Below are 14529 nucleotides of genomic sequence, written 5' to 3'. Positions count from 1 at the left end.
ACTTTATACTTTAAATATGATCAATTCATTAAATAACTGGATTAGTGAGAGGAGTTTTACAATTTTAATAAATAAATAAGTAAATAAATAAAATTATTTGTAAAATAAAAATCTATTTCAGAAGTTACAAATATTTTTTTTGTAAATTCATTATGGGAATGTTTTTTTTTTTTTGTCTCAGAATCTAAATATCTGTGGTATTTTGGTGTGTTTTTTCATGTGTATTTTTTCAATTATTTTAATTGTCAACATTTACTTGACACAAATCATGTCGTTCTTGTGATTTTCTTTCTTCTGTGGAACATAAAAGGAGATATTTTGAATGTTCTTAGTTGTAGTTTTCCCCAGTAGTAGTAAATGGGTTTTGTCTACAAGCTTCAAAAAGTACCATAAACATTTTTGTTACACATTATACGTTTATGCTGCTTTTTTAATCAGAACTTCTCCTTTTGTGTTCCACTGGAGGATGTCATGCAGGGTGAGTAATGGATGACAGAATTTTGTCCCTGACACATAATCAGTAACCTAATCCAAACATCATAACTTAGCATAATACAACTACTTTAGAAAGGCCACAAATGCAAATAAAGACTATCAGCATTATCAAGAATCAGCATTTTGTTTGGTGCAATATAACCTAGCTCTAGCATAAAGCTTGATATGACAGAAAGCAAGCAGCGAACTGAAGCAAGGACATGCACAAAGAAACATTTTGACTGGGTGGAATTTAAAAGCATAGCAAGCTTTACAAAAGCACTTGACATAGATGCTTTAGATTTGGCTTGCAGTGGGAATATGTCATTTTATCACCATGGCAATGAGAGAAGCTGGTCTCTCCCTCCCTCGCTGTTTCATTTGGCTTCACGGAGCGAGCTGTGATGTGTTTCTCCTGTAATAGACTGTGACTCAGGCGTCCAGTGAACGAAAACCAACAGGACAGCGCTGCACTTCTTAAACAATGTCTTGATAGCGCTCACAAACAGCCCCTTCAAGAGAATTCACCGCTGCCTTGTACTGATTCTTGTCTGAGACAGACCAGATCTGCAATAACATCTTATCAGCTTCCTTTAGCATATGACGTGCGTTATTTTTTCCCCCATTTCTTTCCAAACAAAATCACTCTCTTTTAAAAAGCAAATTTGTGTAACACTTCTGTTTCATTGCACCTGAAACTCTCACTCACTGCAAATACTGCTTGCAAGTGTTTAATTGCACCGCGATTGCCATCATTAAAAGCCTAATGGTGTGCAAAGTTCTGGCAGAAGTCAGAGTTGAGTTTGAGGTGGCATTTGAAAATGTCAGCGCCGGTACCACCTGGTACTCATGCCAGTTATGCAACAAGTCCGAGCCCTTATTGCAGGCTTAACCATCAACAAGAGTTTCTATTGTTATAAACTCTGTTAAATCTGATCCTTCAGTAAGTCCATTGTTTTCTTACCTATGGGGCGGCAGTGGCTCAGTGGTTCATGTAGATTGTCTACAAACCGGAAGGTTTGTAGACAAACCTTAGCAAGACACCTAACCCCAGCTGCTCCCGACGAGCTGGATCGCCTTGCATGGCTGACACCGCCGTCGGTGAATGAATGAGTGAGTGAATGGGTGAATGTGAGGCAATATTGTAAAGCGCTTTGGTGGCCATTGGGTCTGTGAAAGCGCTATATAAATGCAGTCCATTTACCATTTACCTATTCCTGACCACAAGACTTAGAAAACATTGTTAACCACAGTTCCCTTGAGATATGGCTTTTACCCTTACAAAAAAGTACTGTGGTTTTACCATGGTACTTGGTACAGATATGTTGTTAGGAAGTAGCACTATGATTATTTGATATGTTCCATGGTACCGAATGTTTATCATGTACCAAGGTATTTGCATGTGCTTCAAGGTGCTTCAAATGATTTTCTTTGCTCTATGGCTAAACAAAACCAAGCATTTTATTTATGATTATTATTTTCCTATAGTGTTAGGGATGAACTCTGAGCCAGTTTAAAATGGTTGTTGTTGTTAAAATGGCAGCTGAGATACTGATACCTAAGTACATTTACACTCTATACTGTGTTCCTTTGCTTTGTGATTTCATCTCATATACAAGCAACATAACTTTTGATCAGGCTTTCCCAAACTGGGGTTTTGTGAGGAACTGAAGGGGGTTTGTGAGTTGATGAAAAGCTAATAATTAATGAAATCATAGAAATGTAAAAATAAAATAATGTTGAATTTAAAAAGTCACAATTAAAAACTTACTAAAATATTGCATTTGTTTACCTGAATGGTCAGACAACTGTGAACTTGCACATGTGTTTGTTAAATTATCAAAATATTAACTTAAAATATTTACTTTAACCAGATGTTTAGAATCATTTAAAGTGTTTGAATTTAGTAACATGCTCATATTGTCCATAGTTTATTTTTATTCATCAACAGATAAAACAAGTTACTAAAAAAAGTACCTAAAGGCAAGTTTTTAAATTCTTAGTTTCAGTAAGATGTTTACTTTTATTACAACTACCTCTTATGTTTGCATGTTCACCACATGCAAACAAACTCTTGGTTGGTTTTCCCAGGGAAGTGCTTTCAGAGCCTTACCATTCACATACCACGCTTCCCTGAAGTGATATGCATTTACTTCATGAGAATATTGTCTGTGACATCTGATAGGTAACTGTCCCAGACAATGCTTCCCTGCATGCATCAACATGCCTCATTTGTTGTTCAGCCACAATTTCTCTCAACTTTGCATGCCAATCCCCAGCTACAAACCCAGTTTGGTTTGTAGTTGGTGACTTGTTTGTGCAGATTTGCTTTTTCTGATTATTTATAAGTTTTGGGATTATGAATAGTCCTTTTTGTTTGGTTTGCCTACTGTATACAAATTTGAGTATGAATCCAAATTTATTTTCCTTTACAATCTCCCAATTCTGGAATCGTATACTTAAGATAAGGAATTGGATACTTGTTTAAAATTTATTTCGATTCCTCTTATCGATTAATTGTGTGCATTTTCATGTGACTTTAAACCATTTAAGCGCAGGAAGACTCGCACACTGTTTTCTGTGCTGAACACGCATCCAAAGCGCGTTCACAGAAAAGTGTTTTTAATGTGATTTCAAACCATTCAAGGGCAAGAAGACTCGCACACTGTTTTCTGTGCTGCACACACACATCCAAAACTTGCACACAGAAAGCCATAGTACGCAATGCTGAACTGCACTATAATGGACTAATATACACAAACATATGTCAAAATATCCGCGTAAACATAGTCAGTTATGTTAAAGTGAACGTACACAGTTGGCAAAGAAAAAGCATCACAGTATATTGGACCTGTGCAGTTTTTTAAAGTGAACGGCCTATTATTTCTTATGCTGTCTCTATTATAATATTGTAATATAAAATGACAAAAGACAAAGAGAAAATTCACTTGCTGTTCTTGACTGAGTAACTTTTGTAACTATGTTTGTAATGTTTATCTTATTTATAAAGTGCAGTTATTTTACATTTGAATACAGTTTCTGTACCTGAAAATCTTAATTTCAATAGTATCTTTGTTCAGTTGTATTTATTTGTGCAATTGTGCAAATTATTATTATTTTTTAATGTCAGAGTGTTTACTTGTCTTTAATAATGCTTGAAATGCATATTAGTTAGGTTAATATCCCTCTGGGGTCGACAATTGTGCCGGCGCGTTTTGCTGGATTTTCTTCACATAGCAGCAAAATGGACTTAAAATACTCAAAAATAGCCATTTATGGTCATATAGGCATAAGAAATATGAAAAAATAAACTGTAAAATGTCTACTTTTTTGTGTCCACTTACAATCGAAACTAAAATATTGTGCTTTTGTAAAATAAAGAAAATAAACAGGGTGTGCTTTCTGCCTCTCCTTCTGTCTCCGTGAACATTTTCTGGAGCACGTCTCTAAACTTAAACATTTATGCAGGATGAATTTCAGATCATTTTGAAGAAAAAACTCTAGACGACAACACCATCAGTCAAAAGTCTTGTGGACACATATTTAGTATATTTTGTGGCCTTATTTCAGAAACTTAAATTTTTAGTTTTTTCAATAACCATGCATATTATTCTCTCAAAAATACAAACATGTACATACATGTTGCTCACATATTATGGTAGTTCTGTTTGTGCTGAATAGAGTGTAATGACACCTTTGCCATTAATATGTTTATAAGCAACTGAAAAAAAGAAAATGTCAGGGCATGTCAAAACATAAAACATGAAACAAACCACAAAAATACGTTGGACACCTAAGGGTTAATTTTTAAACCATAGGCAAAAGTTCCTTGTGTAAGTGTTCTTTGGCCTGTTGATTTTTGTTCATGGTATTCAGCTAAAATGAAATGTTTTGCAACAAGACTTAGAATAAATGTGAATGATATCCAAGTTTTTTTTTTTTTTTTTTACTTCATTGGAAATTAAATTAGGTATCGATAAGAATCGAAATCGATAAGCAGAATTGGAATCGGAATCATTCCCAACTCTTTTCCCAGGTTGCCTTTGATTGTAGTCTCACAAGTAGCTACAGGTTTTGAGTTTAGGTTGAGAGGTCATGATGTTTGTGGGAAGAGGTCAACCACTCCCTCTTGGCTCCACAGGAAGTAAGAGGCAGGCAGGAATGTTGGCTTCGGTTGATCACCACTAACTCTCAAGAGCGCACATTCCCCAACACACACGCTCTTGTAAGATGAAGGCGGTAGACGGAGCTGTCAGAACAGAGTTCTCGCAGCACAGCATACGTGAAGTTGGATTATCATGTGGCGCTCATGAAATCACGTTTGTGTTTAGTGTGGTAGCAGCGTGTGTGTATGAATATTAAGCAAGAACATTAAAAACACATTTGAGGTAGAAGTATGGGACTGAATGCATGATTTTAAAGTAGTCTGGATTGTTTATGGATTTCATTGGACATATTTTGTAACCGCTCTCTCTCATCTTCAGGTACAGTAAAACATTTTTTTTTTACACATTGTGCTTTATGCTTTATATTAAGTGCATTATTAGATCCCTTAAGTCTGTAAATATTTCTATAAACCTACTTTCCATCAAATACTTGTCTAAATAATTTTTTTTATTTTATATTATATGCTGTTTTCTATTTATATTATTTATTTTTTGTTTATATTTAATATTTTATTGAATTTTTTAATTTGTATAGTTTATTTTATTTGTACTAATGCAAAATGCAAGTAATCATACCTCAAGTGTCAAGCTTTGCTAATCATGCCTCAAGTGTTTCGGTCCCAGAATCGTATCTAGTAACAGGTCAGGGTTGCTCGTGAAATGCTGTTTGTGCCGCTTTATGTTGCCATGTGTCTGCAAGCGCAGATCTGAGAGGCGGCACAGCTGTTTAGCACTCACTGAAGCGTTGCAGTAGAATCCTGTTATTGAATTATCCATTCTACTGTACTTCAGCAGTCCTTAAACCTTCCAATGTACCCCCTTCTCCCATCTGACTTGCCCACCGACAGCACTTGCATAACAGCGCTTTAATCTTTGCTCGGCTTAATATGGAGCGATGAAAAAGGGGCTTATTTACTTTGGAGACCCCTATGTTCTTTGCTGGGTGTGAGTGCATGCTGCGTTCGTCACAGAATCACATTCCAGACACCCGGAATGTTGTGTAATATGGAATGTAGGGGCCGACTGGGGGGGGGGGGGGGGGGGGCATCACATCTCACCATGAGTTAAATTCCCAAGGAATGTGGCATGAAGGCTGATGTTAATATGATTTATCAACAAATGTTTGTTGTTAATATAATTTTTACAGTTTGTCTTCTGATAATGATTTCTTTTTAGAGTTTGGAATTTTACAAACAGAGTTTTTTTCCACCCTTCTTTTCATTTGGTTCTGGTTAAGGCAAATGTTTTTCCTATATTCATCTAGAACTGCTTCTGTATTCCATTTTTCTGTTCATATTGCATTTTGCGGTTTAAGTTTGACTTGGAATCCCTGATTCTCTCTGTGGTTTTCAGATTATAGCCACTGTATATCATGAACGATGAGTGAAAACACCAATTCTTGAGGTTTTGCATTTGGATAGGAGCCTGCAAGGGAAGTCAAATAGCATTACAGCACAGAGGGCTCATTGTGTGTGGTCTTAAGCTAAGAAACAATGTATGTAGAGGCATTCCCACCTGTTAGTCTAACTATATTAGCTAGTTACTATATCTGCCAGCTGCGCCTCTACAGTAACAAGTATACAATTAGCTATTCAACAGTAAGTGTAGTGTATTACCCAAAGGCTTGTTGTGACACAAATGTTGGTTCAAGTGTTCACTTGTGTTGAAATTTTGACATAATTCATTAAATGTAATTATAATGTGTCATGCTGTTCACCCGGTTCTGTTCGGCCATTTTAAACACGTTTCACGTTTAACCATTTGAACACACAACACATGGACTAGATTCTATAAGTCTAAGTGGTTGAATAAAAAGGCAAAATTTGATCGACCATTGTAAATGCATCAGACTACAAAACAGCAATTATTAAATATTTTTATTATTTTTTATTTTTTTTTATTATTAAATTGTCAAATAAAATCAACTACCGGTAATCAGGCACAATGGAGAACACACCCAAAAATGAATGATGGCATTGAAACACATGGCATTAAAAATCTGATTTATTTAAGTGGTGTTCACTGCAGAGCCATATGACATCCAGCTCCGCCTCTCTGGACGTCATGGGTTGAGGGATAGAGTTAAGGTTATGGTGTGGGTGGACCTTCTAGCTCCAACCTTCACGCCCAAATGATATCCAGATAGGGCGGTTCGAGCAACATACACATTTATACTGTAAGGGCGGTATTCCAGAATGGAGTAGTGGAATACTATTGAAAATATTGAGTGAGTGATTATACTAATATACACATTTAAAGGAACATGCAAATTGTCATTGTAAGGTATTATAATTCATATAGTGGAGTGTCCCCATAGTAAAATCAGCCTTGCTTTGTCAGTCACAGTTTTCTGAAGTGTATGTAGAGGTTTTGCTGACCTCTTACACAGCTGAACCGCTGTTTCTCTTTCTACTTGTGTGTATGTGTAAGTGTGTGCACTGGGTTTATCTGGGTTTTCAGCACTGCAAATCCACTTTGCATGAACTTTAAAAAGACGAGGACTTGCGCTGGAATTGATGTGTATCAAGTGCTGAGGAAGCCTCCGGTGCTGAAATTCAAATGTTAAAAGGCGTTTAGTTTTGTTCGCTGTAAGCGGTAGACCAAACAGACTGAGCCATTATGACCAATCAGAACAGAGTAGGCTCTCAAAAAGGAAGGGTTTAGAGAGACTGATGCTGCGTCCCAATTCGCATACTATCCGTCTTAAATAGTATTTGAAATTAGAATTAGTGTGTTCCCAATATAAGAATTCCAAACCCGGTCTACTTTTTCTTTTTCTACTCTAGAACCCGAAGATTAGAACTAAACACAAATAAAAAGCATTAAAAAAAAAAAAAAAACATGTCTGATGTTCGAGTCCCATGGTTCGAGGTTTGGATAAAAGGGTTTGAGTGATTAATTATCAGTTTCTAACCTGATGAAAACATATTTATTCAATGTTATCCACATTATATTTAATCTGCAACAGTATTGTGAACTTTTGTAAAGATACGTTTGTTCAATAACTTTTAAATGCATCATTATGCAAATCGCATTAGGAGAGTCTCCACAAAAGACCAACGACTGGCAGATCAACGTGCTACTATATTTCTCTCTGAAACAGTAGGAAATAAAATAATTGTGGAGAATTTTAACTGTGACAAGATGATTGACAGGGCAGTTTAAACAGTGACAATATGCTCGTAACTAAGCGACAGAGCCGTCAGTTAAAGACGCAATTATGATGAAGTAGTATGTCCCAAAGCGTGCCTACTATTCTGCTACACACTCAAAAGTATGTACTTTTTCTTGACAAAAACAGTACATACTTTTAGGGCATAGTATAAATAGGTGAATTGGGATGCAGAGTGAATCTTGGAAACAACCGTTTTCTGAGAAAGGAGGTCATCTGCAATGCATATTATTAGATAATTTAGTTTTTTGATGTTGGATACATGTAAACCTGTTATTGGAGACCTAAACAAAATTGGAAACCTTTAAAATAGCATAATAGGGTCACTTTAAACAAACAGATGACAGTTTTGTTTCGTTCCATTAATGGTACATGTTACCTTCAAGCTATTTTTCAAAATATCAATTTAATTTTAAAAATTGTATATTTTATTGTTGCTTTTTTTCCCTATTTATTCTATTGTTTAAATAATTTTTGCCTTTTTCATAATTTAGTGTATTGATGACAGGAAATTATTGTGTGAATAAGAGGGATTGGGTTAAATTGTATTTTATTCAGGTTCAGTGCAGATGATTTTAAAAAAAATCTGCGTATTTACCTTTATCCTGCATGGAACTCCACCTCACGTTTCCATGGTCATACTTACATTTTCAATAGAGTTGTTTGTGTTGCTACTCACACACTCCATCACTTTGCACTGTACTTCTTTCATTAGGCCATGATGTCATCCGGTGGACTTTTCCAGTCTGGTCACACTTTCTTTCCCAGTGGAGCCTCACTGCCTAGGCCAGGAACACAGCCACAAGTGTGTGGATATGTGTTCCTCTGGCTCGGATTCTAAGCACGCTTTCATTCCCACAGAATCTTTGGATTCCATAATTGGTTGAGCGGTATATAACCTTTCTGTCTCTCCTGTTCTTCTCATCTAGCTTTGGGAAGAGGTCTGCTGGGAGTTTACGTCGTGGATGCGAGTGCATCGTGCTGGAGCCATCCGAGATGATTGTGGTGAGTAATCATGGACCAGATAATAATCATCTTAACCTAATACTCTTACTAATTGACTGTATAATTGCAGTTTTGTGCTGCAGTTTCATTCCTCTTCCCCAGTGGTTCACACAGTGTGCTACGCTTACCCCCAGGGGTACATACAAGGTCAGATTTGACATTACACAGGCTGATAACAATTGGCTAAAAGCTATTTTCCAAAAGAAAATGTGCTGGTTCTAATTAGGAATGGGTCACAATGGTCGACCAGCTGTCCAAGAGGGTTTTATTGTTTTGATGCTAGATGTTTTTAGGATGTTGATGCTTTAATCAGCATATTCCTTGATCTTTGAGACCGATTGCACACTAAAACATTCTGAAAAGTTAAACGTGTCTTGTGTATATGCCCCCTTCAAGGGATAGGTTAACCTAAAATTAGCCTGATTTCACAAAGATTTGTGACTCTTGTATGAGTCACATACAAGATGTAGCTATAAATATTATTTACATTTTTAATTAATTCAAATTATTAGTATTCAATATTTAAAGATTGGGGAACATAAAGTGGCTGTCTGAACACAAGCTACAACTCTTAGTGTAGACTTTTTAGGGACAAATATGTTATACAGTGTTTGTTTATATATAATATTTGTATAAGGGTACCAATTTAGTTTTGTGTGGTCTGGTTTTATTTTGCATCAGGTGAGTCAAACTAAGGTTAAGTTTGGGAACCACTGCTCTAATTAGAAATGTCATATAAAAGTTGGTTGGTTTGAATTTGGCATTTTGTTTACATTTTACCACAAGCAAATTGCCCACTGCAGGTAATTTTCAACATGGCCTCCATTTGATGCTCTTGCCATGCCAAAAAAATTATTATATTTAGAAACCCAAGCACTTCCATGCACTCTAATATATTCCATATTCACTTCATGATGTATGTTCACAAGCACAGAAATACCCTCCCTATCTGCATTTGCAGCCTCGGATTTGGTTAAGCTCATGGAAATGCGCCTACATGTGACTACAACTCAATAGGCTTCTGTGTGTTTCTTCATGTTGAGTGCACTACTGTTCAAGAGTTTGGAGTCAGTAGGATTTAAAAAAAAAGAAATTAATACTTTCATTTAGCAAATATGCATTAATTTGCTCAAAAGGGACGGTAAAGATATTAATAATGCTATTCTCTTGAACTTTCTGTCATCAAAGAATCCCGAAATAGTATCACAATATTTTTCCAGACAGCACGCGAACACCTATTCTGTTCTCCTTTGCGTCTATTTGTGCTTGAATGGACACACACAAACCAAAATTATGTCAAAATGCCCGCCTCGGTCAGTGAGTATACTCATAAATACAGTCGCTTATGTGAATGTAAACAATTGAGAAAGATAATGGATATGTATAATAATTGGATCCGTGCGTTTGGTCTTAAAGTGACAGCAGCCTAATATTCCTGCTGCTGTCTGTGTCATTAATCTTAATTAAAATACAAAATACAAAGAGAAAATCACTTTTGTAGCTTTAACAAAGATTAAATACATTTAATTAATACAGTGAAGAAGACTATGCAGTGTTATATTCTGTGCCTTACTGTTAGAATTACCTAAAAATTTAAAGCACTGATTATTTCATTTTTATATTTGTTCCATTGTATTTACCTATAATTGTAGTTTGTAGCAGATTCACTCCCCTACAAAATCACCCCAATGATTAATTCTTTCCAAATAGAGCTATTCAAGTCATCTGATGAAGTTGTATTCACATCGCAATATATAACACAAAAAAAACAAAATATCGCCTTTTTTTCAATATCGTGCAGCCCTAGTAGAGTGTGTATATATGTAGCTCAACCCATAGAGCATGACGCTAGCAATATCAAGGTCACAGGTTGCATTCCCAGGGAATGCATGTACGTTTAAAAGCATCTGCCAAACGCATAAGCATAATCTTCGGTTTGGGCGATGGCAACTGTCCTCGACAGTTGATTGTGCCCTCGTTGGGTATCTCATCTGTTATTACCGGCCAATGCTGCCCTGTAATTACGGGCTGAGGCAGGATATAGATACTGCACTCTCACTTGCTCACACCGCCCAATATATTCCCACTGCTTCGCGCTCTCCGGCAGTTGCCATAGCAGCGGTTGGTACGGTAGCGAGAGATTTGATGTGTAATCCCAAAGGCAGAGTGGGTGTGAAATCTGAGGCTGCAGCAAAATAAGGCAGAGGGATAATCATGTCACTTTTCATGGCATAATGTCACAGTGGCCGGCCAGTTTTATATGCAACTTATATCCTTAATGTGTATGATGATGCCACATTCGTTTACTGTCGTTCAAAGACCTGCCATGGACAGTTTACACCCCTTCAATGATATTTCCTGGTGCCACAGCAAAGATGGTGAATAAATAGTGATCTGGAACATGCATTGCATAATTCTAGCCATTTGAACTAATTTCTGAATTTAATTTGTTTAGTTTAATGCCATAGAAAGCGCATAACATGCACCACTGAAAGACCCTCGCAAGCTGCTGCTACATAAACTACATCTCCCTTTTTCCACCTTTCTGTCTGCTGTACGCCTCTCTTTGACGTAGGTGTTTGAGGCTCAGCCCACACACACACACACACACACACACACACACACACACACACACACACACACACACACACACACACACACAGGCTCGCACACCCACTGCTATTTTTACACAGCGCCAGTAAGAGGGGCGGGAGGGGATGGGGGGGTGGGGTGGGGAGAGAGAGAGTCTCACTCAAATCTCTCCTCCGTTTGCAGGTGGACTATATGGATGAGAATGAGGAGTATTTCCAGCGGCAGGCATCGCACCGACAGTCCCGCCGAAGGTTTCGCAAGATCAACCAGAAGGGCGAGCGGCAGACCATCATTGACACCGTAGACCCCTATCCCGCCGGCAAGCCGCCCGTAGCGCGGGGATACCATACGGTCAGTCGTATGCTTTAACTTTACTTGTACAGCCTCTTTTGCCCCTCCCCCTGTATGACTGTTGGCGTTCCTGTTCCTATCCTGTCTGGCTTAGCTTTCGTGTTTGTTTACATGCTGGTAAATGTGTCATTGCAAATGCTTGTTTTTTCTCTATACATTGGGATGGGCGGTATGATCACTTCAATATCAGTGATTTTAATGGTATATATCATAGTATATTATGTGTATTTATTTTTTTTAAATTTGTATTAAGTAATTATGCTCTTTTTTTGGATAATCAAGTGAATTAAGTATTTTGGGATAAAAATGGGATATAATTTTATGAACTACATTTCAAAACTAATATTATCAAGCATATATGTTACAGTCTTAATTATGGCTGATTGAGTCACATTTGAAGCTGTAAAATAGCTGATTTGTGTATGCTCATCTTTTTTTGTGAAATAATGCAAATACCGATGCTAATATATCTACGGTGTATAAATGGTGCTGGAAAATCTCTACCGCTTGATGCATTTCTACCATTGCATGATATATAATGTACCATCATACCGCCCTGCTCTTGTCTATGCATGATGTTAACTGGTATTATTTAATGTATTTGACTTCTGGTGTAAAATATGATCACATATTCACACATTTGTACACCATAGCCAGCTCGGTGCGTCAGGTACATACCAATGTTCCTCTCACAAAAGTAACAGTACAGGGATATTATGTACAGCTTTAGGTTTCTGGAAGTCTGTTGGCACTCTTTTTGGTAACAATAACCACTTCTCTTTCCTCGTATTACAAATGTGGAAGTAACAAGGTTTCTTTCTACTTCCTATGAACTTCTCTCTGCTAAAATATTTGCATTTGTTCTGCTGTTACTGTAAGGAATCTGTTAATTTAGCTAATCCTCATGGGGTTGTGTTCTATTATTTGTTTTATCTTCTGCCTTAAAGGAATATTTTGCGTTAAAACAACTTAAGTTCTATCGACTGCATCTATGACCGTTTTACCACCCCCAGCTTGCAAAAAGGAACAGATAATGTATTTACTTGCAATGCACTTACAATGGAAGCTAACAAGTGTGCAGAACTGCAGAAATTACTCTTTTCATATGGTGTTTATTACTATATAGGTATAGTATGCATTTCGGATGCAGCCAATGACAGACTCCAAAATGGTTTACCAGAAACTCCCTCGGTCTGCCATTGTTTGGTCAAACTCATAGCTCCACCCCCAAACTTTTACCATTAGTTGAGCCAATGGTAAATGTTGCTGTTTTAGACTGGTCAGGATTCTCAAACCAAAAGTGTAACAGAGACAAAGTAATATATATGCTTTTCTGGGAACATAACCTATAAATGGCTTACATATAGTTGTCTATACATACAGTATTAGGCAGAGAAGGAGTAATAGAGCATAGAGAAAATTAACGCTTAAAACCAAAGCTAAAGCAAACTCAAAATCTTAAGAGGCCATGGTGAGAGGCTAGTTTCAGATCGAATAAACCGTGTTCAGGTTTAAAATGGGTGCTAGCTCATTATAACGTAAAAATAGGCAGTGCAATTTTCAGAAGCATTCTTCTGCTCATTACTGCTGCTTTGAGCAGTAAAATAGGAATAGCATCTTTGTTCAAATGTGTTTTTAATCTCACCCTTCTATTCTCTCTTACTTTTGGACCATTACCTCAGTTTCTTAAATGTTCTTTTGCAGCAATTCACATTGTTTGTGCCTGAATGTGCAAGATGCTTTACTTTTTTGTTGTTTCCATTATAATCGCTCATTTTACTTGTGCCATGGTGGCGGTTATATGGTCTCTCTGTAGGTGTTCTGCCTATGTGTCCACTGTCAGTATGTCGTGTTGGCTTAAGATGTGCTGGTGTTTTATGCGCTCAATCCCCACTGTGCTCTGGGCAGGCTGAAGTGAGAATCCACTGCACTGCTACCATCTGGATGTGTGATATACAACATCATCAAGCCCCAGCTGGGTAGAGGAAAGAGACCGAGCAGAGAGAAAGGGGAAAACATTATATATACTGTATATGTATTTACATTTTAGATCAGATATTGGGTTCAGATATCCAATAAATGAGTTGTCAACTGTAATGGGTCTTTCAGTATTAATTCTTAAAATGATCACATATGCAAGATTATGGAAAACAAATGTGCACATCCTTGTCTGGCACACATTTTTGTGGCTTTTTGAAGTTGAAGGACAGGTTCACCCTCAAAAGCATGTCATTACATATCAATGCAACCACTTCTTTTTGCAAATGTATCATTATTTGCGGTTACATTACATTAACCAGCATTAAATTAAGTATTGGCAAGATTTTGAAAATGGCTCGATTTATTTTAATTTATATTATTTTAATGCCATAACAGATTACAAAGGCGTGCATTTATTTTATTTTACATTTTATATTCATTTATTATTATATTTTTTTTATCCTTTGATAACATGTACTGATGAATCATACACAATAAGGTGGAACATTTTATAAAGAAAGTTATTCTGGTCAGTTTTGATTGCGTGGTCATTTTAAAGGATGGATGCCACGTTGATAGCAGGTTGTAAGGAGAACAGGGCATTTTTTAAATATCTTTCCTTCTGCACCTAAAGAGAACAAAAAACAGGGTTGTATTTTATTCTACCAAATCTCCAGCACATTTTGACAGCTCTGCTTTCATAAAGCTTTAGGCATTAATCTTGGGAATTTTTGACACCGATGTTTCATGGAGGTTCAAAGCTGGACCATCACGTAGACACATTCCTGA

General features: G+C 36.8%; 1 protein-coding gene across 1 annotated transcript in view; it reads left to right on the top strand.

The window, feature by feature from the left end:
* The window catches only part of LOC307007870 (rap guanine nucleotide exchange factor 2-like), a gene marked incomplete at its 3' end in the record, with an annotated part of 86984 nt that overhangs the window by 39090 nt on the left and 33365 nt on the right, over positions 1–14529 (top strand). Inside the window, 2 exon segments of the mRNA XM_079630266.1 lie at positions 8742–8817; positions 11593–11760. Of these exon segments, the coding sequence (XP_079486392.1) occupies positions 8742–8817; positions 11593–11760 (244 nt within the window).

The sequence above is a fragment of the Phoxinus phoxinus genome, assembly GCF_949152265.1.
Source record: "Phoxinus phoxinus genome assembly, chromosome: 12".
Lineage (NCBI taxonomy): Eukaryota > Metazoa > Chordata > Actinopteri > Cypriniformes > Leuciscidae > Phoxinus > Phoxinus phoxinus.
The sequence above is the reverse complement of the archived record's forward strand: the minus strand, read 5'-3'. Positions and strand labels throughout refer to the sequence as shown.